Below are 27,472 nucleotides of genomic sequence, written 5' to 3' on the forward strand. Positions count from 1 at the left end.
ACACAATATCCAAACCCAGGGCTTCTTCCAGCCTAGAAGTTTAGCAATTTCCTTTCCAAAAAAGGAAATTATATTATTCTGATATGATTTGTTCCCAGCAACCTATGCAGAGTTACAATGATCCAGGCCTCCTTTTCTAAAGGATTCACAGATGTTCTAGAATCCTGCCCAAGAAGGATGTCAAGTTCACCAGCCCATGAATAATGATATGATTGGGGGGCCAAACCTGGGTCTGTATACTGGTTCCACCACTTACTTGCTATGAGACCCTGGACAAGTCAATTCACACTGCCAAGTCTCAGTTTCCTTAGGGACAAATGGTAGTAACAATGCCACTCTACAAGGTCCTTGTGAAGGGGCAAAGAGATCATGTATGCAAAGTCCTGAGCACAGTGTTGGCCCATGCCAGACCCTCCACTAATGATAGCTTATAATTTGATAAATCCACCCATTTTTCTTTTCTGAAAATAAAAAATAATAATAATAAAATTTAAATTTACTCTTTCATGCTTCTGTGATACTTTTCCCCATTTTTCTCAAAAAGCCATCAAATTTCACAAACAGTGTAATATAGTTCTCCCACTTACAGGTTATCTCAACACACATTATCGGTCACACTCCTCCTTAGGAGATACGAGGTCAACTGAGTGCTCCATTACCATTTCCTCATCTTGCCATTCAAATCATTCACATTTACATCTGTGTTACTCTGTTCATTTTGGAGGTCATTATTCTCTATAGAATCCCCTCTGGCTATCTTACTGAATAACTAGAAATGGAGCAAGGTCTGGGAGGAGGATGGGGAAGGTGGGAGCAAGAATTTGCCTTCAGAATGAAAAGGACAGAGCCACTGAGCACACTGGCTGGATTATGTGCAGTCCCAGGAAGACCAGGCCTCCCTCACTGTGTGAGAAGCAGGGACGGGCTCTCCAGATGCTCCAGTTTTCCAAGCTGCTGGAAGGCCAAACTCACAGGCTGAGCAGATGGAGATTATCCCTTACTGATGACCTACTCTGCTAGGTGTTTTATGTATTTACCTAAACTAATCCACACTCACACACACAAAAGAGAAACAAATATACATCATATAAGCTCAGAAAAGATGAACACAATTAAATGTGGTCTGACTTTAAGTCCCATGGTGTTTTCATTTTCACTACACCACATCACTTGGTCAGGAAATATTTAGTGAACTTATTCTAGTGTGCAGGATGTTGCACTGAGCATTGGGAATGCAGTGGGGAGCAGAGAGGTAATCATCTCACAGCAACAAGCAATGACAACATAGTGTGACAACTGCAGTTCAGAGTAACACCATGAAGTGAGGTGGCAGTCTATGGGAGGGGCTAATATCCCCAACCTGGGTCAGTATGGGAAGCAACCCCTTAACCAAGCCTAAGAAGATGAATATGAATTAGCCAAAGAATCAGCAACCTGCTTATACCTACTGTCGAACTTTCATAATTCCAACTGGATAAAGCACAATATATAAGAATGGAGACACTCATTTGTAAATACTGGCTGGTGCCAGACTGAAAGACCTGGCTTGCCATGCAGAAGCCTGGACATCCCCTGGGCTCTGAGGAAGCCCTAGGGGGATGCAAATGGGTGCCATCACTGCTGAAAACAAGTTTGGAGAGTTCTTCTGGGGACATACCCTTATGCCCACTTTTTAAAAAAAACAGATCAAATTTTAAGTATTTCATTACTTTTCTTTGCTTCCCTTCAAAAGGTCTTTTTAATAATTTTGCTTCCTAGAGTCATATCACCACACTTTTCAGAAGTAAGGAAAACAGGTCCATAATTTCTAGCTTCATGAATAAAGGTATAAAAGAACATGCAAACATAATTTAAACTGACAAGAATATGATAACTAATTTGAGACTCCAATGGAAAAGGTTATGGAAATCAGGATCTTCAGCATACAACATTGTAAAGATTTTAGAAAATTAAAAATAATATATTGCTATTATTTGGGGGGGAACAAAAATGCCAAGAACACATTAGCAAATGTGGCTTGGTGTGACATAATCTGAGAACTCATATCAACTAATGTAAGAAGTTTTAAAGAAGATTTAGATCATGAAAAACTGTTATAAAAAAAAAAAAGAAAGAAAAACTGTTATACTACAGTATGACAAATCCTGCGGGCTACACTAACAACACTTGATTAGATTTTGGGGAACACATTAAGTCCCACATTATACAATGATGTCTAAATTGCAGATACTTAAAATACATGTAGAGTTGGCTCATGGGACTTAAAATTTGCTAAAGTACATAAACAACTGCAAATATATAAGCCACTATTTGCTCAACTTAAAAATGAGTTTTCAGGGGAGCCTGGGTGGCTCAGTGGTTGAGCGTCTGCCTTTGGCTCAGGCCATGATCCTGGGATTCTGGGATCGAATCCTGCATCGGGAGGAGGACTACTTCTCCTTCTACCCATGTCTCTGTGTCTCTCATGAATAAATAAATAAAATAGCTTAAAAAAAAAAAAGCTTTCAGTAAAATCTCTGTGGCCAAAAAATATCATACTTAGGACACAAAATTATAACATATATTGAATGATTTCTGTGGCTGTCAAAAGTAAAACTCACTACAAAAAATATGTGGAAATCTGCACTGTAATTTAAAAATATGATGTCTGATAAATCACCATCATATATCTCTTCCTTGAAATATAATCCAACATGAATTAGACTGCATAAAAACTAGTTTTTAAGAATCACTGCTTGTATTTAATGTTCAACTATGTGACTGCATAGAAAAAGTTGTTTATGTAGTTTTGTAGGGAGCTCAGTAGCTCTCCAGAAGATAAAACAAAGCACTCAAGGGTCATCTAACTGGTCTGCTAAGAATTATACAGTTTGACTAAAATAATTTTATCAGCTGTAGAAAAGTGAAGCTACATGCTAATGGATAATATGTTATAAACTGTCTTATAGAGTCTTTTTAATTTACAGGGCACATAACTTATAGCCTAACATGGCTTTGGAGGCTCCGAGATCATCTGATACAGATGGGTAAGCATATTACAGATGCAGAATGCCTACTGTAGTCAGAAGCCTAGCTAGGAATACAAGTTTCAGGTTGCTTTCCAGGGCAAAGGCTCAGGAGACTCAGCAGTTTTGGGAGATTAAAAACAAATTCATATCCCTTTCCCAGTTCCCACCTAGGAATAACTATATGGCAATCTGCTCCCATTTTGTGCTGCATGGCCCTCCCTTTCAAAGTATACAACCATAATGTGCTGTATGTACTAGGAAATGTAAAGAAAGCAAGAGCAGTGAACAAATGGATTGAAGTCATGATGTGAGACTTACTAAGCAGCCTCATGGAGTGGGGGAGTAGCAAAAAGAAAACAGAAATGTCACAGAGGAAACTGTTGCCTATTTCCATTTTATAATAGCAGCAAATCCCTGAATATTTATAACTTTCTAGGCTTTATAATGCAAGAAATCATGTATTACTGCTTCTGTGCCATTTAGAAGCAGTTCTGTGTAGTGGAAAACAGCCTCCTGCTTAGACTTTGACACTGACCACATGTGACCATGGTAGGAGTGGGAAGAAGTAGGGCAGTAGGTGTCAGGAGATAATTAATTTGCTTTTGCCTAGAACTGTGAAATCACAATGCCCTACCTTATTAAGTGCAATCTTAAAAGCTATATATACACAAAAAGGAATGCTAGTCTGTGAAAGTATCTCTATCTTCATTATTCTGTAAGCAACAAATGAGAGAGAATGTCTTAATCATCATTCTAGCCCCTGCAGCACACCTGGTACTGCGCCACACACAAGACAGGCGGTAGTAAATATGCACTGAACCAAATTTTCTGCATGAGTATCCCTGTCTCTTGATCCTTCTTTCCAGTGCTTCTTCTTTTCCAAAACAATCCCCTATTTCTTCTCTTAGCTTGCACCCCCTACCAATGTGGCTTAAATGATAATTTAGACAACATGAAATAATATTATGTTGTATTTACTGAAACAGATTTTCATGTTCACTTTCTTATTGGAAAAGTAAATGTTAGGAATGCTATCTTTTTATCTCTAAAATACTTTCCAAATTAAGTTAAGTTATGGGCTAGCATCTTTTAACAGAAAAAACTTCCATAACCTAAGTTAAAGATGTACTGTATTACATTTTTAAAAATGTATTTATCCCATACTTTTTTTTTTACTGTTAAATCATGCCCAAAAACAAAATTTTGCACAACTGGCTGTAAAATATAAGAACTATCCTGGTTTTGATAGAAGTGTGCTTTTAAAATAGAAAATTAATACTCAAAGGGAAAAACCACATACTTTTCATAGTTCCATCTTCTTCTTCTTCATCTTCACTGTTTATAACCATGGTCCCCAGGTCAGACTCTAACATTGTGCTATTATGTTCAATCATGGTCTGGGCTCCTTCACTCATCGTGCTCGTGGCCTTCATCGTGCCCACACTCTCTGAGCTAGTCTTCACCATGGTGTGGGAATCCAGCTCATCTTCATCCTGCAAGCACAAATACTGCAATGAAGGAAGACTTTTCTAAGGCAGCTGGATTTCTTAATCCTTAACAACATGACAAGTATATTATCCTTTTTTTACTGATGTACAGTTGACATACAATGTTACATTAGTTTCAAGTGAAATAGTGATCCAACATTTCTCTATATTATGCTATGCTTACCACAAATGTAGCTACCATCTGTCATCATATAATACTATTATAAATACCATTGTCTATATTCTCTATCCTACATCTTTCATCTTCATGACTGACTGACTGATTTATTTATTATTTTTTAAAGATTTTATTTATTTATTCATGAGAGACACATGGAGAGAGAGGCAGGGACACAGGCAGAGGGAGAAGCAGGCTTCCCACAGCGAGCCCAATGCAGGGCTTGACCCCAGGATCCTGGGATGACAACCTAAGCCAAAGGCAGATGCTCAACCACAGAGCGACCCAGGTGACCCTCCATGAAATATTTATTACATAACTGAAAACCTATAGCTCCAACTCCCTTTCACCCTTTTGCCCATACTCCTCCTAATATTTATATAAATATTTTATAATAATTTAAGAACATTTTACTTTTAATAATGAAAAATATTATTATAACTACTAACATTAATATAAAGACAAACACATAAGTGTTATCATAAGAGCCAAAGTTATCCCAAATAACCTAAAGTTCTAGATAATTAAAGTTCAAGCAATAGAAATTGTTTGATGAAATGGAAGGTTGCTAGTTGTTTTTTAAAATAAGGATTAACAATCAAGAAATGGGCAGAAGACATAAACAGACATTTCTCCAAAGAAGACATACAAATGGCCAAAAGACACATGAAAAAATGCTCTACATCACTTGGCATCAGAGAAATACAAATCAAAACCCCAATGAGATACCACCTTACACTAGTCAGAATGTCTAAAATTAACAAGTCAGGAAATGACAGATGTTGGCAAGGATATGGAGATAGGGGAATGTACAAGCGTTCCCTCTTGGTGGGAATGCAAGTTGGTGCAGCCACTCTGGAAAACAGTATGGATGTTCCTCAAAAAGTTGAAAATGGAGCTATCCTATGACCCAGGAATCAATCTACTAGGTATTTACCCTAAAAATAAAAATGCAGTGATCCAAATGAGTACCTGCACCCCAATGTTTATAGCAGCAATATCCACAATAGCCAAACTATGGAAAGAGCCCAGATGTCCACTGACAAATGAATGGATAAAGAAGATGGTGGGGTGTGTGTGTGTGTATAATTATTATATATATAATAGAATACTACTTAGCTGTCAAAAAAGAAATCTTGCCATTTGCAACAACGTGGATGAAACTAGATGGTATTATACTAAGCAAAATAATTCAATCAGAGAGACAATTATCATATGATCTCACTCATGTGGAATTTAAGAAAAAAAAACAGAGTATCAGAGGGGAAGGGAGGGAAAAATAAAACAAGACAAAATCAGAAAGGGAGACAAACCATAAGAGACTCTTAATCATAGGAAATGAATTGAGGATTACTGGAGGGGGGGTGGGTGGGAGAATGGGGTAACTGGGTAATGGACATTAAGGAAGACACGTGATGTAATGAGCACTGGGTGTTACATAAGACTGATGGAAAAAAAAAAGACTGATGGATCACTGACCTCTACCTCTGAAACCAATAATACATTACATGTTAATTAACTGAATTTAAATATAAAGACTAAAATAAGGATTAAGATATGTAAATTATCAACAAATGCAAAGCAAAGAATATGGTGACAAAACAAATACAAGACAGCACACTAATGACAGAATATGTTGGCACTATTCTAACAGCCAGAACATTTACACGAGTTTGTACAATGCAACTGAGTCTTTCTGTTAAAATTATGATAAATATATATAACATAAAATTTGCCATTTTAATAATTTTTCAATGTACAGTTCTGTGGCATTAAGTACATTCACAGTATAAATGCAGTCATTACCAACATCCACCTCTTTAGTCTCTCCTGTCTGCTGCCATCACATCCCCAACAACCACTACAGAGCACAGTAATCTTCATTAGCTACCTGAGAGTAAAAAAGTCAACAGGTCTTCTTAGGCTTACTCTCTCTTTGATTCCCCATATTCAATCAGTCAGCGAGTTCTTCAGAAATCTCTCTCCCAGCTCCATCTCTTCTTTTCTATCCCAGTGCTACTGAGTAAATTCCTTACCTCATACTTGGGTAAATAAAAGTTCCCTGATAAACAGTCTCACCCATCCTGACTTTCTAGAATCAGACAGATATTAGTTCAAATCCTGGCTCAAATCACTTAACAGACATAAGACCTTTAGGCAAGCTATTTAAATTCTCTAGACTTTAGCTCCTTTCATTGGAGTTATGAGAAAAGACATGCAAAATGCCTATATATGAGAAAAGACATGCAAAATGCCTACATATTACTAGGAACAAAGTAGTTTCACACTCCTTCAAAGTCCATATACCGCACCAAACTTTCTTGAATATTATTGTATCATAATATCCTACTCTCTAATGACCACAGCTCTTGCCTGAAGTAAAAACTAAACATTTCTGCTTAGATTGAAATGTCTTCTATGTTACCTTATTTTAGCTGGCTAATCCTATTTTCTCATTGTTCACATATCTTCTAATTTAGTTACGCTGACCTTCACTGAATCTCCAGCTGCTATAAACCCATGCCATGCCATGTCATTATGATTTCCTCTTTGTTCATGTCTTCTGTACCCAGAATGCTCTTTCCTCCCTATCTATTTTAACTAAAAGTTATATAGTCCCAGATCAAGTATCTATTACCTTCATGGCTAATTCAGTCTATTGATTATCCCCTTTTCCAAACTTCTATAGAACTTATAATTTGCATCATACACTTCTGCATTTAAATTTATGATCTCATACTGTGAATACCTGTTCTGTAAAATCTTTTATAAATGTAAGTATCTTATAGATGAGAATGCCTTACAGTACCTCTGAATCTACTTTAGTGTTTCATCTGGTATTCCATATACAGTAAGCATTCATTATATATTTACTTTTTCACAGAACTATAAAATCATAACCTGTAATAATTCAACCTCTCATTTTATATATCTGAAAAAAATGAGGCTTATAGAAAGTAAGAGACTTACTCGGGGAACCCCAAGGACAAATGTCTAAATGCAAAGATATAAGAAAGCAGTTCCTATTATTTCTTAGTCCCTGCTCTATTAAATGCAAGTACCATATTTCCATTTAAATTCTGATCTACTTGGGGACACCTGGGTGGCTCAGTGGTTGAGTGTCTGCCTTCGGCTTAGGGTGTGATCCTGGGGTCTTGGGATCAGGTCCTGTATTGGGCTCCCCGCAGGAAACCTGCTTCTCCCTCTATGTCTCTGCCTTTCTCTCAAATAAATTAAAAAAATATTTTTGATCTAGGGACACCTGGGTGGCTCAGTGGTTGAGCATCTGCCTTTGGCTCAGGTCGTGATGCCGGAGTCCTGGGATTGAGTCCCACATCGGGTTCCCTGCAGGGAGCCTGCTTCTCCCTCTGCCTCTTTCTGTGTCTCTCATGAATAAATAAATAAAACCTTAAAAAATTTTTTTTGATCTACTTGAATGCTTAAAATATATGTACAGCTTTACAATTTTAATAACGTATGTCTAATAACCAGCTGCTGTTCCCAAAGAGTCTTCTACAAATTATTTGGTCCATCCTAGTGAAACTCACCATCTTCTCTTATTCATACTATTAAAAACAGCTATTAAAATTGTTAAAAAATTATACACTATATATGTAAACTATATACATATATGTAAATTGTTAAAAACTATTTAAAAAACAGCTTCTGCACAGTTTTCACAGTTTCTACTTTTGCTCACGTCAGCCTCCCAAATAACAGATTGGTCTTTTCAAAAGATAAATCAATCACATTATGTTATTCTCCTGCTTGAAACCCTGAATTTGGCCTCCTATCACACTTAGAATAAAATCCAAAATCTTTCTCGGCCAAATGTCATTTGACTCAGTAATATCTGCCAAGCCTATCTCCTATCATATTCCTTCTCACTCACCAAGTCCCAGCTATGCTGGCCTCCTTGGCTGTTTCTTCTAGCATTCTAAGCATGTTGCTCCTGCAGCTTTTAAATTGGCTGATCTCTCAAGCTGTAACTCTCTTCCACAGGAGAGCTTTATCCTTTACTAAACTCAAGTCCCTGCTTGGATGTCACAACCTTAGTGAGACTTTTTTTGCCACCAAGTTAACATTAAAATCTCCATCAATCTTTTATCCTTCTGTATGCTTCAAAGCCTTTTCTCTACCACTAGAATGTAGGTTTGAAGGCAGAAGCTTCTTTTTTTACTGATGAATTCCCAATGCTTCATACAATTGGCACATTAATAGGTACTTATTAAAAATTTATTTAATGAATGGCTCTATTTATATTTTCACTTATTAATCATTCAATAAGCACTTATTATAAATTTACAGTATGTCAAGAAGTAGAACAGGCATTGGAGATACAAAGATAAATACGAAACAGTTTTGCTCCATTTTGTTTTTTTTAAGGAGTTAGTGTCTAAGAGAAACTGACTGATGTGAACAATAAATTCCAAGGCAATTTGCTAAGCACTATGAGAAAAGTGTTGGCAAAGTACAATGGGAGTACCAAGAGTAGAGCCTCTAACTCTGCCTATAACAAATGAAGAAAGCCTCACAGAGAAGGCTGCCCTTAAATTAGGTCTTAAAAGATACACACTATATATGTAACATATGTGCATAAATTTGAGTGATATATTACTTCTTTTTTTAACAGAACCAGACTCAGACATCTCTTCTCAGCTGAGACACTCTGAGACTGAATTAAGTGTCATATTTTGTACTGTCATAGCACTTCACACTTAGGCCATTCATATGCTTACTACACAGTACTGTAATAGTCGTCTATACACTTGACTTATCCAAATCTCCCATTAGATCCTAAAATCTGTAAGTGCAATAATTAAATCCTAACAGTTATATTCCTGGTATTGAGTACAAAGCTTGTTCTTATTACATGTATCTATTAAACTAATGTCAAAGCCCTTATTATGAAGTAGTGCCAAAGCATAGAACTAAGGACAGTGTTATATAAGTTCTAGAGTAGAAATTTATTTCAACTAATTTCGTGTTTTAAAATATAGAATGGCTATTGAAGAAACTTTGAGAGGGAAAATAATGCTATTAACTAGAATTTTTAGTTGATCATTTCTCTAATAACCACGAAAACAGTTATCAATTATGTAGAAGTACTATACTAAGCACTTTCTGTAGACTATTTCCAGTAATGCTCCTATCAATTATGTAAGATATTATTAACTCTATTGTGCAAATGATGAACCTGAAATACAAATGAGTTTAATAATTTGTCTAAGGTCATACAATAAGTAGAGGGGTAAGGATTCTAATGAGGTCATTCTGATTCTAAAGCCCAAGATCTAAATTCTAATTTTATAAGGCTTTAAAATTATTTACAGCATTTCTCAAGTCTAGCTGAATCTGTATTACAAGTTAGCCAGAGCATGTTTTTGTTAAGAGAAAGAAACTGACATACACACAAACCAACAGATTTGTACTTGGTCCAAAAGTTAAAAAAAACAAAACAAAAAAAAACCCCCAGAAACTTGAATTTACTCTTTCTAGTAGACCCTACTGAAGAAGGCAAAAAGTTGATTTTCTACCAGTTCTTTTAAAAAATTGACTGCTAGTTTAATATCTTATTTTATCATGGTTGCAACCAGTGTAATTCCCAAAACACTAAATCTATTTTTATACGTGTGAGTCATTTCTCTCTTATCCTTGTAAGATTCAGTGCTATGACAAACTTAAGAAACATTCCATTTGGTTGGTATGAAATAATACTTTTAGTCCTCCTATATGCCATATTAGAGGTGAATCGACAAGGGGATAATGAGAGTTGCGCCTCTGGATTAACACAACTGGCTCAGACAATCTATAAAATTATAAAAACAGGAACCAAGTTTGGAAGGCACTGCTTTTACAGCATATTATTTTCACTTATATAGTCACTTTGCTAAAGAATGCTAATCTAATTTACAAACTGGCAGTAAAAAAATAGGAATGCAAAAAAACCAGAAGACTCAATTCACTAATCAAAGGGTGGCAATCCAACAGTAATTAATAAAGTACAAATGGAATGAGAACTGGTTTATATGAAATTTGAAGACTTGAACACTTGGTGATGGTGGTAAAAACCTTTCAGTAACACTTTTTACTCTTTTTTTTTTTTAACACTTTTTACTTTTAAAAATGATTAACTCAAATTATTCTTGATGTTTTAGAGTACTAAAATTTCATTTGGTATTTATAGCATTTTCAATAGAAGTTATTTAAAATGTTTTTCCAAAGTTATACTTCATTGATATATACTCTGTAATTCCTCACAAAAGAAAAGCAGAAGAAAAATATGTTGATACTTTATAGAAAAAGGGTCTGTGGAACAGATGCTTCTCCACTGTAGAAAGGAGCCAATTCCAGTAAGGAATACAATAGCATTTCAATCAGTGGTCATCATGTGCCAGGAATGCAAAACAGAGTACTGATGATAATCCAGGTTATGAATCATAAAATCCACATGGAATACAAATATTTGAAAACATTATTAGGAAATCCTACTCCATTGCTAAGACAGATTTATGCTGTAACAGTCTGAGAAATAATCAGACTTTGCATTAGGTATCTTCACACATGTAATATTTATTACTTTAAAAGGATTTTGTAAATATTCATCTACTCTTTGATTTTAAAGATACTTACACAAACACTTTAAGAAAGCATTTGCTATTTGTAACATTAATGAGACAGACTACCCTTAAATAGATGTCCTTCTAATTAGAAATATTCTAATTATTTCTCTTCTTGAGATATTAATTACATCTTTATTACTATTTATTACAATTATACAACAGCACATTAACAGCATATAGCAGTGATCTTAACAGTTTTGATTCAACTAGACAATTCCACTGAGAATACATCCTGCTATACCATAAAATATTTATGTTTTTTTCCCCAAAACTATTTTTAAGGGAAAAAATGAATGTGTAAGATATACAAGTGAACCAATTATACAAGAAATTGCAATATTATAGTGGTGTGGACATCTTTCAAACCTTTTAGAAGTGCTAATCAGGATGACACTGAAACAGCAAACAATGTAACAAACATACTCTAAATGCATAACTGAGCTTTCAAGATATTAAAGGAAATCTGCAAGGGCACCAAAGGAAGCTGGGAAACAGTGAGAATAAGCTAAATCTGACATTAAGGGCTGCCCTAGAGGCTTAAGATGATGGAGGTGGGGTAGGGATGGGGTATCCATTTTAGTGGATAAAGGGGGACAAGTGACAAGTCTTTGAGTTCTCTCCAAAGTGGAACTGAAACCCCTGCATAAAGTTGGGGATTTTGAGGGTCTACAACCTCAGTGAAAGTGTAAACAAGAAAAAATGTACTTGCATTACCCACAAGGTCTGGGGAACCTCATGCAGAGAAATTAAAATTAGCCTAATGCATTCCTACTATGAAGTACCTGGGGTGCCTGATGGAAACAAAAATCTACCCTGGGTAGGGACTCAAACTCAATCTTCAACCCAGAACTCACACCATTCTCAGAAATAAAATCAAGCAAGAGTTGAATTCACAATCCAAAAGATAAATAATAAACAAGGTACTGAGAATGGGTAGGAACAACAAACAGAATTAACACATCTTCCTTAAAATTAAGTTAACCCCCTTAGAAAGTTGCATCTTTCTAAGACAAAAATTTCTAGGATAAAAATTAGGAGTATACAGTGGCATTCTAGATTGGAGAAAAACAAGTACAAAAGTAGAAATATTCTGGCTATAAGGGAAGGCATTAAGTCAGTTTGACTGCATTAAAAAGTGACCTACAGTTTATAGAGTACTCTATACACTAAGAACCTGCATGAACTGCTTGGCAGAGAAGTGACAGGAACCTTGGAAACTAAAGGATGACTAGGAGAAAACTGGAGAAAGAGAGCTTGGAATCAGGTTATTACTGAAATCCAGATTCGAGGTAATCACAGCCTCACAGTACTGAAAAGGTCTATAGAAACAGAAACCACAAGTCAAATCTGAAAGAAATCTTGAAAGAAGAATCAATATATTACAGAAACCTTCTGGACAGTTAAGTATCAAAATAACTCCAATACTCTAAACTTAAAGAGATGAAACTGAAGCTAAAGAAAATAGTGTGAAAGATTCTCACTTGAATAGATGAAGACAGAAAATAGACAATGCCAGTTATTTGTAACTAAAAAACCTAATGGAATTTGCTACTTCATCACATGATGAAGGCACTGAAATCTTATGATCAATTTGTGGTGAAAGGGTCAAATAAGAAATCAACAAGGCATGTACTGTACAACTTCAAGGGAATGGACATACAATTGGGGGAGAGTATGGCAGGAATCTTTCACTTTTCTCCCTGTTCATAACTAAATTCGAAGTTGTTGATTCTGCTAAAATGCTAACATGTGTCAATAAATAAATCTGAGTTATTACTTGAATTAGTAAAGGCAAAAATCAAAGGGTACATTTGCTTGTATTTCTCACATCCTGGAAGAGCCCAATGTACAAATGAACTAAAAATACTTCTGTGCTATATAGCAAGGTGAAAATACTGGTGTGACACACCGAGCATTACCTTCAAATTTCCACTTCCAAACACTGCCTTCCTTACTTACCTCACTGCCTCTTTATCAATAAACCCTGTAGTGTCTATTGTTTCTGTGTTACCAGCAAAATGGCCCACAGCAGAATCAGCTGGTTAACTCTGGTCTCATTAATACCACATTCAACCCAACTGAGCTAAGAAATACTGAGAAAGCATCAAAAAATATTCTCCTTCAAACAGCTGCCCTTAAGCACCGCTTCAATGTCTGACAGACTGAAAAAAGTAAGAAATTGGTATTTACCAATTAAAAGCTACCAAGATTTATAGTATCTGAAACGTGTACAAAGAGTGAACTTTCTTCCCACTGCTATAAGTAGGTGGTCCTTCTACTTCACTACAAGAGCAGCATAAGGGCTTCTACAGCTGCTGTCTTTGACATACCTGTCTTTAACAAACAGAAAACTTCTGCCTTCATGGATCCTATTTTTTTGCATGTTCACGAAGGCATGGTTTAAAGTTACATCAAAGCATTTAAGATCTCCAAAAGTCATAAAAGACTTGTTCCTCAGTACAAACCTAAATAGTGAGAAGGTGTGTGGGCAGGACTTCAGAGGCTCCACAAAGCAAGACTGCACAAGTTCTTGGCATTATATTAAAAGTTTCCAAACAAAAGATTATCTTACATCCCCTGTGCACAATACTAATATACAAGAGAGTAAATTAAAAAGTAAAAGCAACTTTAGCCATGATTTTTTTTCTCTTACAGCCAAAAGCATGTCAAAAGATTAACAAAGTATAAAGATTATAAAAATCAAATATTTAAAAATAAAAAATAACATCTTTAAAAATCGCTGTTGTTACAAGCAGTTTATAAAAAATCCACAAGAGGGCACCAAAGACAAAACACTCAAACAAATTCCATTAGATTTTTACAGATAATCCAGGTTTATAAAACAGGTTATTATATTTACTAACATACTACCAGTACTTTTAAGAAAGAATGGCTACTTATTTTAAGCTGATATATTTCAAAATATCAACCACAATTGTCAATTCCACAAAACTGACAGAAGCATACAATAGGAAATAACATTCATATTAATTTATCACTGCATTCTAAACAGTTTTACATTAAAAGATTTATGATTATATATCTTATGTTTGTAGAACAAATATAAGGGCTAATTTGTCTTTGAAATGAAATTTTTCTTTTCCTTGTCCTTTATGCTTTTTCTGTTCTATTATGATACTGTTTAACAGCAAATAGAAACTTTAATATACATTTAAAAGAAGAAATATTACTGTATAAACTTAGAAATGATAAAATTATGAAATGACTTTGAGAAGTCACCCTCCAAAGCATTTAATTCAGAAGACGACTGAGGCACACTAAAATAACAGTAATTTTGATGTGTAATTTACATTACTGATACAAATGATACTCTGGAGCAGAGGAGTGTCAGAGAAGCAAAAAAACAAAAAACAAAACATAAACAAGCAATCCCCTCTACACCTCCTAACCAAATATTTATCACATTTGGTTTAAGAATTGCATAAGGAAAATACTTCAGTACCAGTATTATGTACCTTATTCATTTTAAAATGAATTCATTTTAATAGGAATACAGTCTGTGCTGATGATAATCATGTGTACTATGCTACATAATAAGGAGTAAAAGTTGGGTAAAATCTATTATAAAGGTTTTACTATAAAGACAAGTATATATTATAGATATAGCTGTTGATTCAGAATTAAATATATATTAAATACTGTGTGCCAGGCAGTGTGCTAAAATATTTTTTGTCCTTGAGAAATGCACAGTTTAGTAGAAAGAGGTAGAAAGTAGATAAAGTCAAATAAATATTCTCAGAGGTAAAGAGAAGATACCATACTGGAACCATATACAGGAGCACTTCCTCAACTGAAGCATAGAAGAGCATCATGAAACATTCCCCCTTTCCAGAGGAATCAATGTCCAAGATGACTCCTGAAGGATAAGGAGTTCATTGCGCAAATCAGTGTGAAGTAAGTAGTCTAGGGAGAAGTTGCAACTTGTAATTTTCTTTAAACACTTTTTAGCAATCCTACTTTTGCTTATGGTTTCACTATCAACTGCAAAAAGCCTGTTGATTCCTAATCGCCTATGCTCTCCTTTAGAGTTCAAACCTGTATATCCAACTGCCTGCTACACAAAATGATGTGGATGAGCTAGGGACACCTCAAACTAAACAAGTGCTAAAGCAATCTCATCTTACCCAGAGGGTCGCCTTGGAGAGAGTACTACTGAGAGAAAATTTCACCACCGTGTAAGGGGTGGACAGAAAATGTGGTTAAGTGAAGAAGCAAGGGTTCTGACTACTGTATTGTGAAGTTTGTTAGCAAATAGTTTGTTGATTTTTCCCTTTTTATTTTAATGGTCAAGATAGAACTATATTTTTAGGCTGAGGAAAGAGGCCCTAGAAGAGAGAACATGAATGACAGAAAAGGCAAGTAGAGAAGACATCTTTAAAGGGAGGTAGAAAGAATATCAAGGGGCAATAAAGCAACAATTTCTGTTCTTAATGCACATCTTTATCACACTACTTGTCATATCATATTGTAATCAGTCATCAGTTCACTTGGTGTCTCGTGCACCAGACTGCAATCTCCTGGTATGCAAATATTATATCTTAGTTTTCTTCTAAATGAATATTTATGAATGAAAAAAAGATATATCCTCTGAAACAGGGAGAAAGAGAACCCTAGTGACGATACAGAAATATTAAAGGAATACTGAGATCTAGTTTTCAGTAAGATAAAAAATATATATACATATATATATAATAAAGATTGCAGGAAAGGAAATAAAACTACCTTTATTTTTTTATTTATTTTTTTAAAGATTTTTTATTTATTTATTCATAGAGACAGAGAGAGGGAGAGGCAGAGACACAGACAGAGGAAGAAGCGGGCATCACATAGAGAGCCCAACGTGGAACTCAATCCAGGGTCTTCAGGATCACGCCCTGGGCTGCAGGCGGCGCTAAACTGCTGTGCCACCGGGGCTGCCCAAAACTACCTTTATTTCTAGTTGACATGACTATGCAGAAAATTTCAAAGAATCTACAAAAAAACTCCTGGAACTAATAAGCAAGTACAACAAGGTCATACGATGTAAAACCAAAATAAAAAATCATTTGCTTTCTCTATATAACAACAGTAAAAAATCAGAATTTGGAATTGAAAACAAAATTCTTTAATCTTAAATGCCAACTCAATTTAGTTTTCTAAATGAAGCAACTTGGAATTTAGGCCAACTGACTGTGAGTCTGTAGTGTCATACTTTTGGTAAGGTAGTTTGTATCCTGCTGTGTTCAAGTGCAACAACGGTAGGCCTTGGGTACTCAGCAGAGCTGAGGATAGTTGGTTTCTTTCTTGCTTGCTTTTTAAACATTTTTATTCAATTTATATTAAAAAAATTCTTCCATTTCTCTCACTCACCTATTCCCCAGCCTCAGCCTCTTGCAGCAACTAAGCAGTCCTCTTTATCTATGAGCTTGCTTTTTGGTTTTTCTGTTTTTGTTTTTATTTATTAGATTCCATACATAAGAGAGATCAAATTTTTTCTGACATTTAGCTTAGCAAAAGGTCCATCCACGCTGTCACAAATGGCAAGATTTCACATTTTTATGGATGAATAGTATTCCATTGTATATATAACACTATCCATTCATTCATCCATTGGTAGACACTTAGGTGACTTCTATATCTTGACTATTATAAATTATACTGCAATGAATGTGGCAGAATGTATAGGTCTTTTTGAATTACTGTTTTTGTTTTCTTTGGGTAAATACCCAGAAGTACAATTGCTGGATCATACGGTAGTTCTATTTTTAATTCTTTGAGAAACCTCCACACTGGTTTCTATAGTGGCTGCACCAATTTAAACCCCCACTAACAGTGCACAAGTGTTCGTTTTCTCCATGTCTTTGCCAGCACTTGTTATTTGTCTTGATAATAGCCATTCTAACAAGTGTGAGGTGACAGATCATGGTTTTGATTTGCATTCCCCTATTTTTTGGGAGATTCTTGATTACTGATTCCATTTCTTTGCTGGTTATGAATCTGTTCAAATTTTCTATTTTTTCCTGTTTCAGTTTTGGTAGTTTATATGTTTCTAGGAATTTGACCATTTCTTCCAGATTGCCCAATTTGCTGGCATATAATTGCTCATAATATTCTCTTTTAATTTTATTTCTGCAGTGTTGGTTGCAATCTTTCCTCTTTCATTCTGATTTTATTTGGGTCCTTTCTCTTTTCTTAAGTCTGACTACGGGTTTATCAATTCTGTTAGTTCTTTTGGAGAACCAGCTCCTAGTTTCATTGATCTGCTTTACTGTTTTTTGATTCCTGTATCATTTATTTCTGTTCCAATGTTAATTATTTCCCTTCTTCTCTGGTTTTAGGCTGTATTTGCTGTTCTTTTCCCAGCTCCGTTAGGTGTACGGTTGGGTTGTGTATTTGAGACTTTTCTCCTCAAGAATGAAGAAGGCCCATATTGCTATATACTTCTCTCTTAAGACCACCATTGATGTGTCTAAAAGGTTTTGGAGTGTCATGTTTTCATTTTCATTTGCTTCCATGTATTTTTTAATTTCTTCTTTAATTTCCTGGTGAAGCCATTCATTCTTTACTAGGATGTTCTTTAACCTCCATGTATTTGTGGTCTTTCCAAATTTTTTCCTGTTCTTCAAGTTTCATAGCATTGTCATCAGAAAATATGCATGGTATGATCTCAATCTTTTTGTATTGGTTGGGGCCTGATTGGTGACCAGTGTGTGATATATTCTGGAGAATGTTCCATGTGCAAAGAAAAGAATGTATATTCTGCTGCTTTGAGATGAAATGCTCTGAATATGTCTGTTAAGTCCATCTGGTCCAGTGTATCATTCACAGCCCTTGTTTCCTTGTTGATTTTCTGCTTAGATGATCTGTCCATTGCTATGAGTGGGTGTTAAAGTCTCCTACTATTATTGTATTATTATCAATGATTTTCTTTTGTTATTAATTGATTTATATATTTGGCTGCTCCCAAGTTGGGGTTATACATAAATATTTATAATTGTTAGATCTTCTTGTTGGATAGACCCCTTTATTATAATATAGTACCCTTCTTCATCTCTTATTATAGTCTTTGGTTTAAAATGTTGTTTGTCTGATGTGAGTACTCTGGCTTTCTTTTGATGTCTACTAGAATGATAGAAGGTTCTCTACTCCCTCACTTTCAATCTGGAGGTGTCTTTGTTTTTTTTGTTTAAATATTTTATTTATTTAAGAGAGAGAGAGAGAGAGAGAGAAACAAGTAGGGGAAGCTGCAGAGGGAAAGGGAGAAGCAGACTCCCAGGGAGCCTGATGCGGAACTCGATCCAACACTGGGATCATGAACTGAGCTGCCGGCAGATGTTTAACTGACTGAGCCACCCAGGCACCCCTGTAGGTGTCTTTGGATCTAAAATGAGTCACTTGTAATCAGTATATCTATGGGTCCTGCTTTTTTTTTTTTTTTATCCATTCTGATACCCTGTCTTTTGACTGAAGCATTGAGTCCATTTACATTCAGAGTAATTCTTGATAGGTATGAATTTAGTGCCATTGTATTACCTGTAAAGTCGCTGGTTCTGTAGACTGTCTCTGTTCTAGTCTTTTTTGCTTTTGATCTCTCTTTCCTGCTCAGAGGATCCCTGTTAGTATTTCTTGCAGAGCTGGTTTAGTATTCATGAACTCCTTTCATTTTTGCTTGCCTTAGAAACTCTATTTCTTCTTCTTTTCTGAATGACAGCCTTGATGGATAAAGTATTCTTGGCTACATATTTTTCCCATTTAGCACGTTGAATATATCATGCTATTCCTTTTTGGCCTGTCAAGCTTCTGTGGACAGGTCTGCTGCTAACTATGCGTCTACCCTTGTAGGTAAAAGACCTTTTGTCCCTGGATGCTTTGAGAAGGCTCTCATTATCTTTGTATTTTGAAAGTTTTACTATATATATATATATTTTTTAAGATTTTATTTATTTATTCATAGACACAGAGAGAGAGAGGCAGAGACACAGGGAGAGGGAGAAGCAGGCTCCATGCAGGGAGCCTGATGTGGGACTTGATCCCGGGTCTCCAGGATCACACCCCAGGCTGCAGGCGGAACCAAACCGCTGCGCCACCAGGGCTGCCCACTATATATATATTTTAAAGATTTTATTTATTTATTCATGAGAGACAGAGAGAGAGAGAGAGAGAGAGAGAGAGGCAGAGACACAGGCAGAGGGAGAAGCAGGCTGCATGCAGGGAGCCTGATGCGGGACTTGATCCCAGAACTCCAGGATCATGCCCTGGGCAGAAGGCAGGTGCTAAACCACTGAGCCACCCAGGGATCCCCGCAAGTTTTACTATAATATGTCTTGGTGTCGATCTGTTTTTGTTGATTTTGAGGAGAGTTCTTTGTACCTCTTGAATGCCTGTTTCCTTCCCCAGATTAGGGAAATTCTCAGCTAGAATTTATTCAAATAAACCTTCCGCTCCTTTTTCCTGCACTTCTTCTTCTGGGACTCATATAATATGGATATTATGCACTTACTGGAATTGCTGAGTTCCCTAAGTCTATATTCATGATCTAATAGTTTTCCTTCCCTCTTCTTTCCAGCTTCATTATTTTCCATAATTTTATCTTCTATATCACCTATTCAATCCTCTGCTTCTTTCATCTTCACTGTGATTACATCCAGTCCATTTTGCATCTCAGTTATAGCATTTTTTATTTGGCCTGACTAGTTCATCTCTGCAGCCAGGGTTTTTCTGCTGTCTTCTATGCTTCTTTCAAGCCCAGAAAGTATTCTTATGATTGTTACTAAATTCTTGTTCTGATATATTGCTTATATCTGTTTTGAGCAAATCCCTGGCTGTGATTTTTTCTTGATCTTTCTTCTGGGAAGAACACTTCTGTCTTATCAGTATGTGTAGGTTTCTGTCTTTTGTGTATTATGAAAATTTGTTACGTTTCTTGCTTCTGAGAGTAGTACTATATTAAGAAGGGGTCATACACTGTCCAGGGCCTGGTACTTCAGGAAGTGTTTCTGGTGTATGTATGCTGGGTGCACTCTGCTATTTTGTTTTGGCTACTCTTTCCCATAGGTCAGTCCTCTACAGAGTTTCTCCCTGCTTGCACTAAGGGATGTCTGGACCTTTAACTAGGTGTGCTTTAATTTGTTTGCTAAGATATGCCTGGGGAGGGGGGGCGGGGGCGGGGAGGCCTGATCCAAGAAAAAAGGAAAAGGAACAAAAAGCAAACAAGAAACTATAAGACTGATTACAAAGAATAAGAAAGGTCGGAAAAAAGAAAACAAAAAGCAAAAAAAGCCTGACCCAAAAAGTAAGAAAAGGAAACAAACCAACCAACCAACAAATAAAAAATTATAAGCGTGATACCAAAGAAAAAAGGGGAAAAAAGAATAAATAACAAAATAAAGGGAAATAAATTTTAAAAAAAGAATAAAAGAAAGCCTGGTTCTATTTCCACCAGAACTGAAGCTGACCCTTTGGAGTAATCTATGTAATCAGCAGACCTGGTACAGGGGTGGGGGTGGGGGTGAGCCCTGTTTTGATCTTCTGAGGGATAGGCCTGCTGGACTGGCTCACAGTGAGACCTACTTTTGCAAAGATGTCTCTGCCAGGCACGGGGGTGTGGGGGTGCTGTGGGGATGGTGGACTCCAGCCTCCACCAGAGATGCTGTGTTTCTCTCTGAAGTCCAACTGTGCTGGTAGGCAGTGGTGTGGGTTGGGGGAAGATGGTCCCACTTTCTGATCCCTGGGGAGGGGAAGGCATGGCCACCGCTGTTCAGGAGGCCCTCACAGAAGAGTGAACAATCTCCTCTCCTATGTCCTAGGCTTTCATCAGACTGCTGCCCTCAACCTGTCTGTGCCTCAGGTTGGTGTCCTCAGGACCATAGTTCTGTTTTATCTCTGGCTGGTGGCTGGGATTCAAACCTCCAGATTTTAAAGGGCCCAGCAAGATGTGGACCTGTTTCTCTCCCAGCACGCTCAGCACCACTGTTCCAGAAAAAGAGCTGCACAGCATGCATGATGGCTGGATTCTATCATGATGCACAGAGAAAAGCAGCCATGGGGTTATCTGCCCTCTGTGCTGGCCTCTCTCCCCTGCTGCTAAATGGCCAGCTTGATGACTCCTGGAGGGCCTGTTGTCCTTGGAGAGGCAAAATATCCTCTTCTAAATGTACTCCAAGGGGGGGGGGGGAGTGGCAATCCCAGTCAACCCAGTCAACCAAAGGGATCCCCTCCCTGTAGTATATTGTGCCACTGCAGCATACTGTTCGAACAGTATGTGACACACTCTCTCCCGCTCTCTTCTTTTCTCCCTAATTTTACTCCATAAATAAAAAGGGCTCCCTCCACTTCACAGCACCATGGCTTTTCTCCCCCCCAGTTCACAGATCTGAACCTTGCATCTGCCAAATTCTCTCCTTCCAATTTTGCAGACTGTTTTCTTAATCCTCAAATCTATTTCCTAGTTGTTCAAAAGGATTCAGTGTTGATCTAGCTGTGTACAAAGGACAAGGCAAGCTCAGGGTCCCCCTACTACTCCACCATCTTTACTCGTCCAGCATTCCTCTATTGAGATGACATTGAGCATCTTTCATATAACTGTTGGCCATCTGTATGTCTTCTTTGAAATAAAGTCTATTCAGATCTTCTGCCTATTTTGTAATTGGATTGTTTGGTTTTTGCTATTAAGTAGTGAGTTCTTTCTGTATTTTGGTTATTAGCTTTTTATCAGATATATGATTTATAATTATTTTCTACCATTCAGTAGGTTGTCCTTTCATTTTGTTGATGGTTTCCTTTCCTGTGCATAAGCTTTGTAGCTTGATATAGTCCCATTCATTTATTTTTGCTTTTGTTACCTTTGTTTTTGGTACTAGATTTCAAAAATCATTGCCAAAACCAATGTCAATGAACTATCTTTTCTTCTACAAGTTTTATGGTTTCAGGTCTTATAGCCAAGCTTTTAATCCATTTTGAGTTAGTTTTTTGTGTATGGTGTAAGCTACTTATCCTGTTTCTTTTTTTTTTTTTTTTAAGTAGGCTCCACCCTGGACATAGAGACTAATACCGGGCTTGAACATACAAACCTGCGATCAAGACCCAAGCTGAGATCAAGAGTTAGACACTCAAATGATTGAGCAACCCAGGTGCCCCATCCTGCTGCATCTTTGGCATGTAGCAGTCCAGTTTACCCAATACCATTTATTGAAAAAACTATCCTATCTCCATTGTATATTCTTAGCTCACTTGTTGTAAATTAACTGACCATATAAGGGTAGCCTTGTTTCTGGGACCTCTATTCTGTTCTACTGATCCCTGTGTCTGTCTTTATGCCAATATAATATGGTTTTGATTATCATAGCTTTGTAGTGTGGCCTGAAATCAGGGAGTGTGGTGCCTCTGGCTTTGTTCTTTCTCAAGACTGCTTTGGCTATTCAGGTCTTTTGTGGTTACATACAATCTTTCTGTTTCTTTTATTTCTGTGAAAAATGCCATTGGAATTGTGATAGGAATTGCATGTATCTGTACATTGCTTTGGGTATTATGGACATTTTACAATATAAATTCTTCTAATCCATAAGAATGGAATATCTTTCCATTGATTTGTATCTTCTTCAATTTCCTTCATTAATGTCTTACAGTTTTCAATATACAGGTCTTTCACCTCCTTGGTTTTATTTATTCATAGATGTTTTACTCTTCCTGATGCAATTATAAATGAGATTCTAAAAATTAATTTCTCTCTCTGATAGTTCATTATTAGAGTAAAGAAATGCAAAATATTTTTGTATAATGATATTGTATCCTGCAACTTTACTGGATGCATTTACTAGTTCTAATAGTTTTTTGATGGAATTTTCAGGGTTTTCTTGATATAATATCATGTCATCTAAAATATGGTGACAATTTTACTTCTTCCTTTCCAATCTGGATACCTTTTATTTCTGTTTCTTGCCTAAATGTCTGGTTAGGATTTCCAATGCTGTGTTGAATAAGAGTGGTGAAAATGGACATCTTTGCCTTATTTCTGATCTTAGAGGAAAAGCTTCTGGCTTTTCATAGTTAAGTATGATATTAGTTGTGTGCTTGTCATATATGGCCTTTATGATATTGAGGTACATTCCCTCTATACCTGCTTTGTTGAGAGTTTTTTTTTTTATCATAAATGGATGTTGAATTTTGTCGAATGCAGAAGCATCTACTGAATGATCATATGATTTTTTATGGCATGGGGAGGGGCAGAGAGAGATGGAGAGAGAGAATCTTCAGCAGATTCCAGGTCAAGCATGTGAGTTCAGTGAGGGGCTCCACCCCACACTCTGAGATCATGACCTGAACTAAAATCAAGAATTGGATGCTTAACCAACTGAGCCACCGAGGCACCCCAAAATGATCATATGATTTTTATCCTTCTTTTTGTTAATGTGGTATATCACATACACTGATTTGTGAGTATTGAACCACAAATGTATGAAACTAGAAATTAGTTATAAAAAGAAAACTAGAACATTTATAAGAATGGGGAGATTAAACAACATGCTACTGAACAACCAGTGGGTCAACAAAGTAATCAAGAGAGAAATAAAAAAGTACCTGAGACAAACAAAAATGGAAAAATAACATACTAAAATTTATGAGATTAAGCAAAAAGTAATTCTGAGAGGGAAGTTCATAGCAATAAATATCTACTTCAAGAAAAAAAGAGAAGGCTCAAATAAACAACCTAACTTTACACCTCAAGGAATCAGAAAAAGAACAAATGAAGCCCAAAGGCCCAAAGGAAATAAAGATTAGAGCAGAAATACATGAAACAAAGACTAAAAAGACAACAGAAAAATCTATTAAATGAAGAGCTGGTTCTTTGAAAAGATAAAACTGATAAGCCTTTAGTTAGACTCCCAAGAAAAAGTGAGAAGACTCAAAACAGAAATGAAAGAGAGGTCACAACTGATAACATAGACATACAAAGGGTCATAAGAGACTACTATAAACAATTATACACCAACAAACTGAACAACCTAGAAGAAATGGGTAAATTTCTAGAAACACACATCCTACCAAAAGTGTATCATGATGAAACAGAAAAATAAAAACAGAATACCTAAACAGATCAATTACTAGCAAGGAGATTGATTCAATAATCAAAAACCAACAAGCAAAATTCCAGGACCAAAAGACTTCACTGGTAAATTCTACAAAACATTCAAAGAAGAATTAATACCAATCCTTCTTAAATTCAAAACATAGAAGAGGGGAGAACTCTTCCAAACACATTTTACAAGGCCAGAATTACCTTGATACCAAAACCAAACAAGTATGCCACAAAAAAAGAAAATTATAGGCCAACATCCCTGATGAACACAGAGGCAAAAATATTCAACAAAATATTAGCACACTGAATTCAACAATGCATTAGAAGGCTTGCATGTTGTGATCACATGGAATTTATTCCAGGGGTACAAAAACAAACATTTTTAATAGCATCAAAAAAACCCCCGCCCAAAACCACATAGGTCTAACAAAATATGTACAGAATATGTGTACAATGATGAAAGAAGTCAAAGTTCTAAACAAGTTGAGAGACATTCCATGTTCATGGATTAAAAGCCTCAATACTGTTAGGATGTCATTTCTTCCTAACTTGGTGTACAGATTCAATCAAATCCCAATAAAAATTCCAGCAAGCTAATTTATAAACGTTGACAAAATGATTCTAAAGTTTATATGGGAAGGCAAAAACCTAAACAGGCAACACAGTTATAAATAAAGAAAATAAAGTTGGAAGACTCACAGTACTCAATTTTAAGACTTCTACTATAATCAAGACAGTATAATTTACAAAAAATAGACACATATATCACTGATAAATCAATGGAACAGAATAAAGAGCCCTGAAACAAACCCATAAAAATACAGTCAACTGATCTGTGAAAAGACACAAAAGGCAACCTGGAATGCCTGGGTGGCTCAGCGATTGAGCGTCTGCCTTCAGCTCAGAGCATGATCCCAGAGTCCCGGGATCGAGTTCCACATCGGGCTCTTTGCATGCAGCCTGCTTCTCCTCCCTCTGCCTGGGTCTCTCCCTCTTATGTCTCTCAGGAATAAATAAATAAATAAAATATTTTTAAAAATATATTTAAAAAAAGACACAAAAGGCAACTCAATGTAGAAAGGATAATCAAAGGGTGCTAAAACAACTGGACAACCACATGCCAAAAAACAAGGACCAAGACACAGATCTCATGGCTTTCACAGAAATTAATTTGAAATAGACCACCCACAGACCTTAATATAACATGCAAACCCAGAAAACTTCTGGAAGAAAATAGAAAATCTATGTGACCTAGAGTTTGGCAGCAGAGTCACTGATAAAACACTAAAAGCAAGATACATGAAAAAAAAACCTGATAGTGGATATTAAAACTAAAAACTTCTCCTCAGTGAAAGACACTGTTAAGAGAGTAAAAAGAAAAACCACAGGTTGGGAGAAGGTATTTCCAAAACATATATTATACAAGACTTGTGTCCAAAATATACTAAGAACTCTTAAAAATCAATAATAAGAACAAACAAAACAATTTTAAAAACAGGAAAATACTGAACAGACACTTTATCAAAGAAGATATATAATTGGCAAATAAGCACTTAAAAATGCCCAACATCTCTATCATTAGGAATTGCAAATTAACACTGAGATAGCATTAAACATTTATTAGAATGGCTAAAAAGCAAAACACTAACTCCTATGAATTGCTGGTGAACATGCGTAGCAACATAAACTCTTATTCACTGTTGGTGAGAATTACAAAATGGATAGTTTGACAATTTCTAGAATACTAAACAAACCATAAAATTCAGCAATTATGGTCCTAGGTATTTACCCAACTGATTTGAAAACTTACATCCACATAAAAGCCAGCATGCAAATGTATACAGCACCTTTATTCATAGTTGCCAAAAACTAGAAGTAATCAAGATGTCCTTCAGCAGGTGAATGGATAAACAAACTGTGGTACATCCACAGTGAAAACATGAGCTGACAAAAAGACATTGATAAATCTTAAATGCATTTGTTAAGTGAAAGAAACCAGTCTGAAAAAAAAAAAAAGAATAAAGAAACCAGTCTGAAAAGGCTATATGTCATTATGGAAAAGGCATAAATATAGACAGTTAACAGACGAGTGATTACCAAGGGTTGAGGGGTAGAGGAAGAGTTGAATAGGTAAAGCGTGGGTATTTTTTAGGGTGGTAAAACTATTCTGTATGACACTGCAATGGTAAATATGTACCACCACACATTTGTCAAAACCCACAGAAATTTATACCATAAAGACTGAACTTTAATGTACACAAATTTTTAAAAATCACTTAAGAGGTCTGGAGATCTCAGAATGGGATGTGACATACACACAAATATACTTGTATTACAAATGTGTAAAAGAACTTCACTTAAAAAAAAAATAACTTCACTGAAGGAGGTAGGTAGAAAAGGTACTAACCTAAGTAACCTTAGAAGTGAGTCAAGTCAGTAAGACTAAAAAAGAACTGTACATAAAAACTGTGTCCTAGTTGATAAAGTTGTTTCCCATGGGGCTATAGATTAACAGTTCTGAAATCACTATACATGTATACAGGAATTGAATATTTAGCAAAGGAGTAGCAGATAAATGGGAGCTAAGTTTCTCACCACTGTAGAGGAAGGTTATAAACAAGCAAGGGGAAACACATAGAATGAGCCATGTGATAATGAGTTAGTCAGAGATATCAATATGAACTAATGTTCAGCTTAATATTGACACAGAGAAATATAGATACAGATATATACAAATACATACATATATAGATATATAATTCATAGGTATGTGTTCATACATAGGTTAGTATAAATACATTTGTTTTGTCAGCTGAGAGGGTCTACAACACCCCACCGTAGCAGTAAGCACACCAAGTTCAGGTCTTTGGTTTGAACATCATTCTCTAATGAAAGGATCTAGGTTCCTAGGACTCCAGGACTGTGGCAAGATATATACAAGATATACAAGTATCTTATAGTGTTAGAGAGTAAGAGAATACTAAAAACAGAAAACAAAAATCCTAAAAAAAAAAAATCCACAACTATGGGGGTATGTCAAAGACCTAAAGGTGTCAACTGGGGAGGCTTTCAATTGTCAAAGCTGGAATACTTTGAGAAAA

At 36.0% G+C, this 27,472-nt stretch overlaps 1 protein-coding gene across 8 annotated transcripts in view; it reads right to left on the reverse strand.

The window, feature by feature from the left end:
- STK3 (serine/threonine kinase 3) overlaps positions 1–27,472 on the reverse strand; it is a 375,543-nt gene that overhangs the window by 80,493 nt on the left and 267,578 nt on the right. For all 8 annotated transcript variants that reach the window (XM_072773995.1, XM_072773990.1, XM_072773993.1 and 5 more), the window contains one exon: positions 4,309–4,501. In XM_072773995.1, coding sequence (XP_072630096.1) covers positions 4,309–4,501 — 193 coding nt within the window. The remainder of the gene's footprint in view (positions 1–4,308; positions 4,502–27,472) is intronic.

The sequence above is a fragment of the Canis lupus genome, chromosome 14 (assembly GCF_048164855.1).
Source record: "Canis lupus baileyi chromosome 14, mCanLup2.hap1, whole genome shotgun sequence".
NCBI classification, from domain to species: Eukaryota; Metazoa; Chordata; class Mammalia; order Carnivora; family Canidae; genus Canis; species Canis lupus.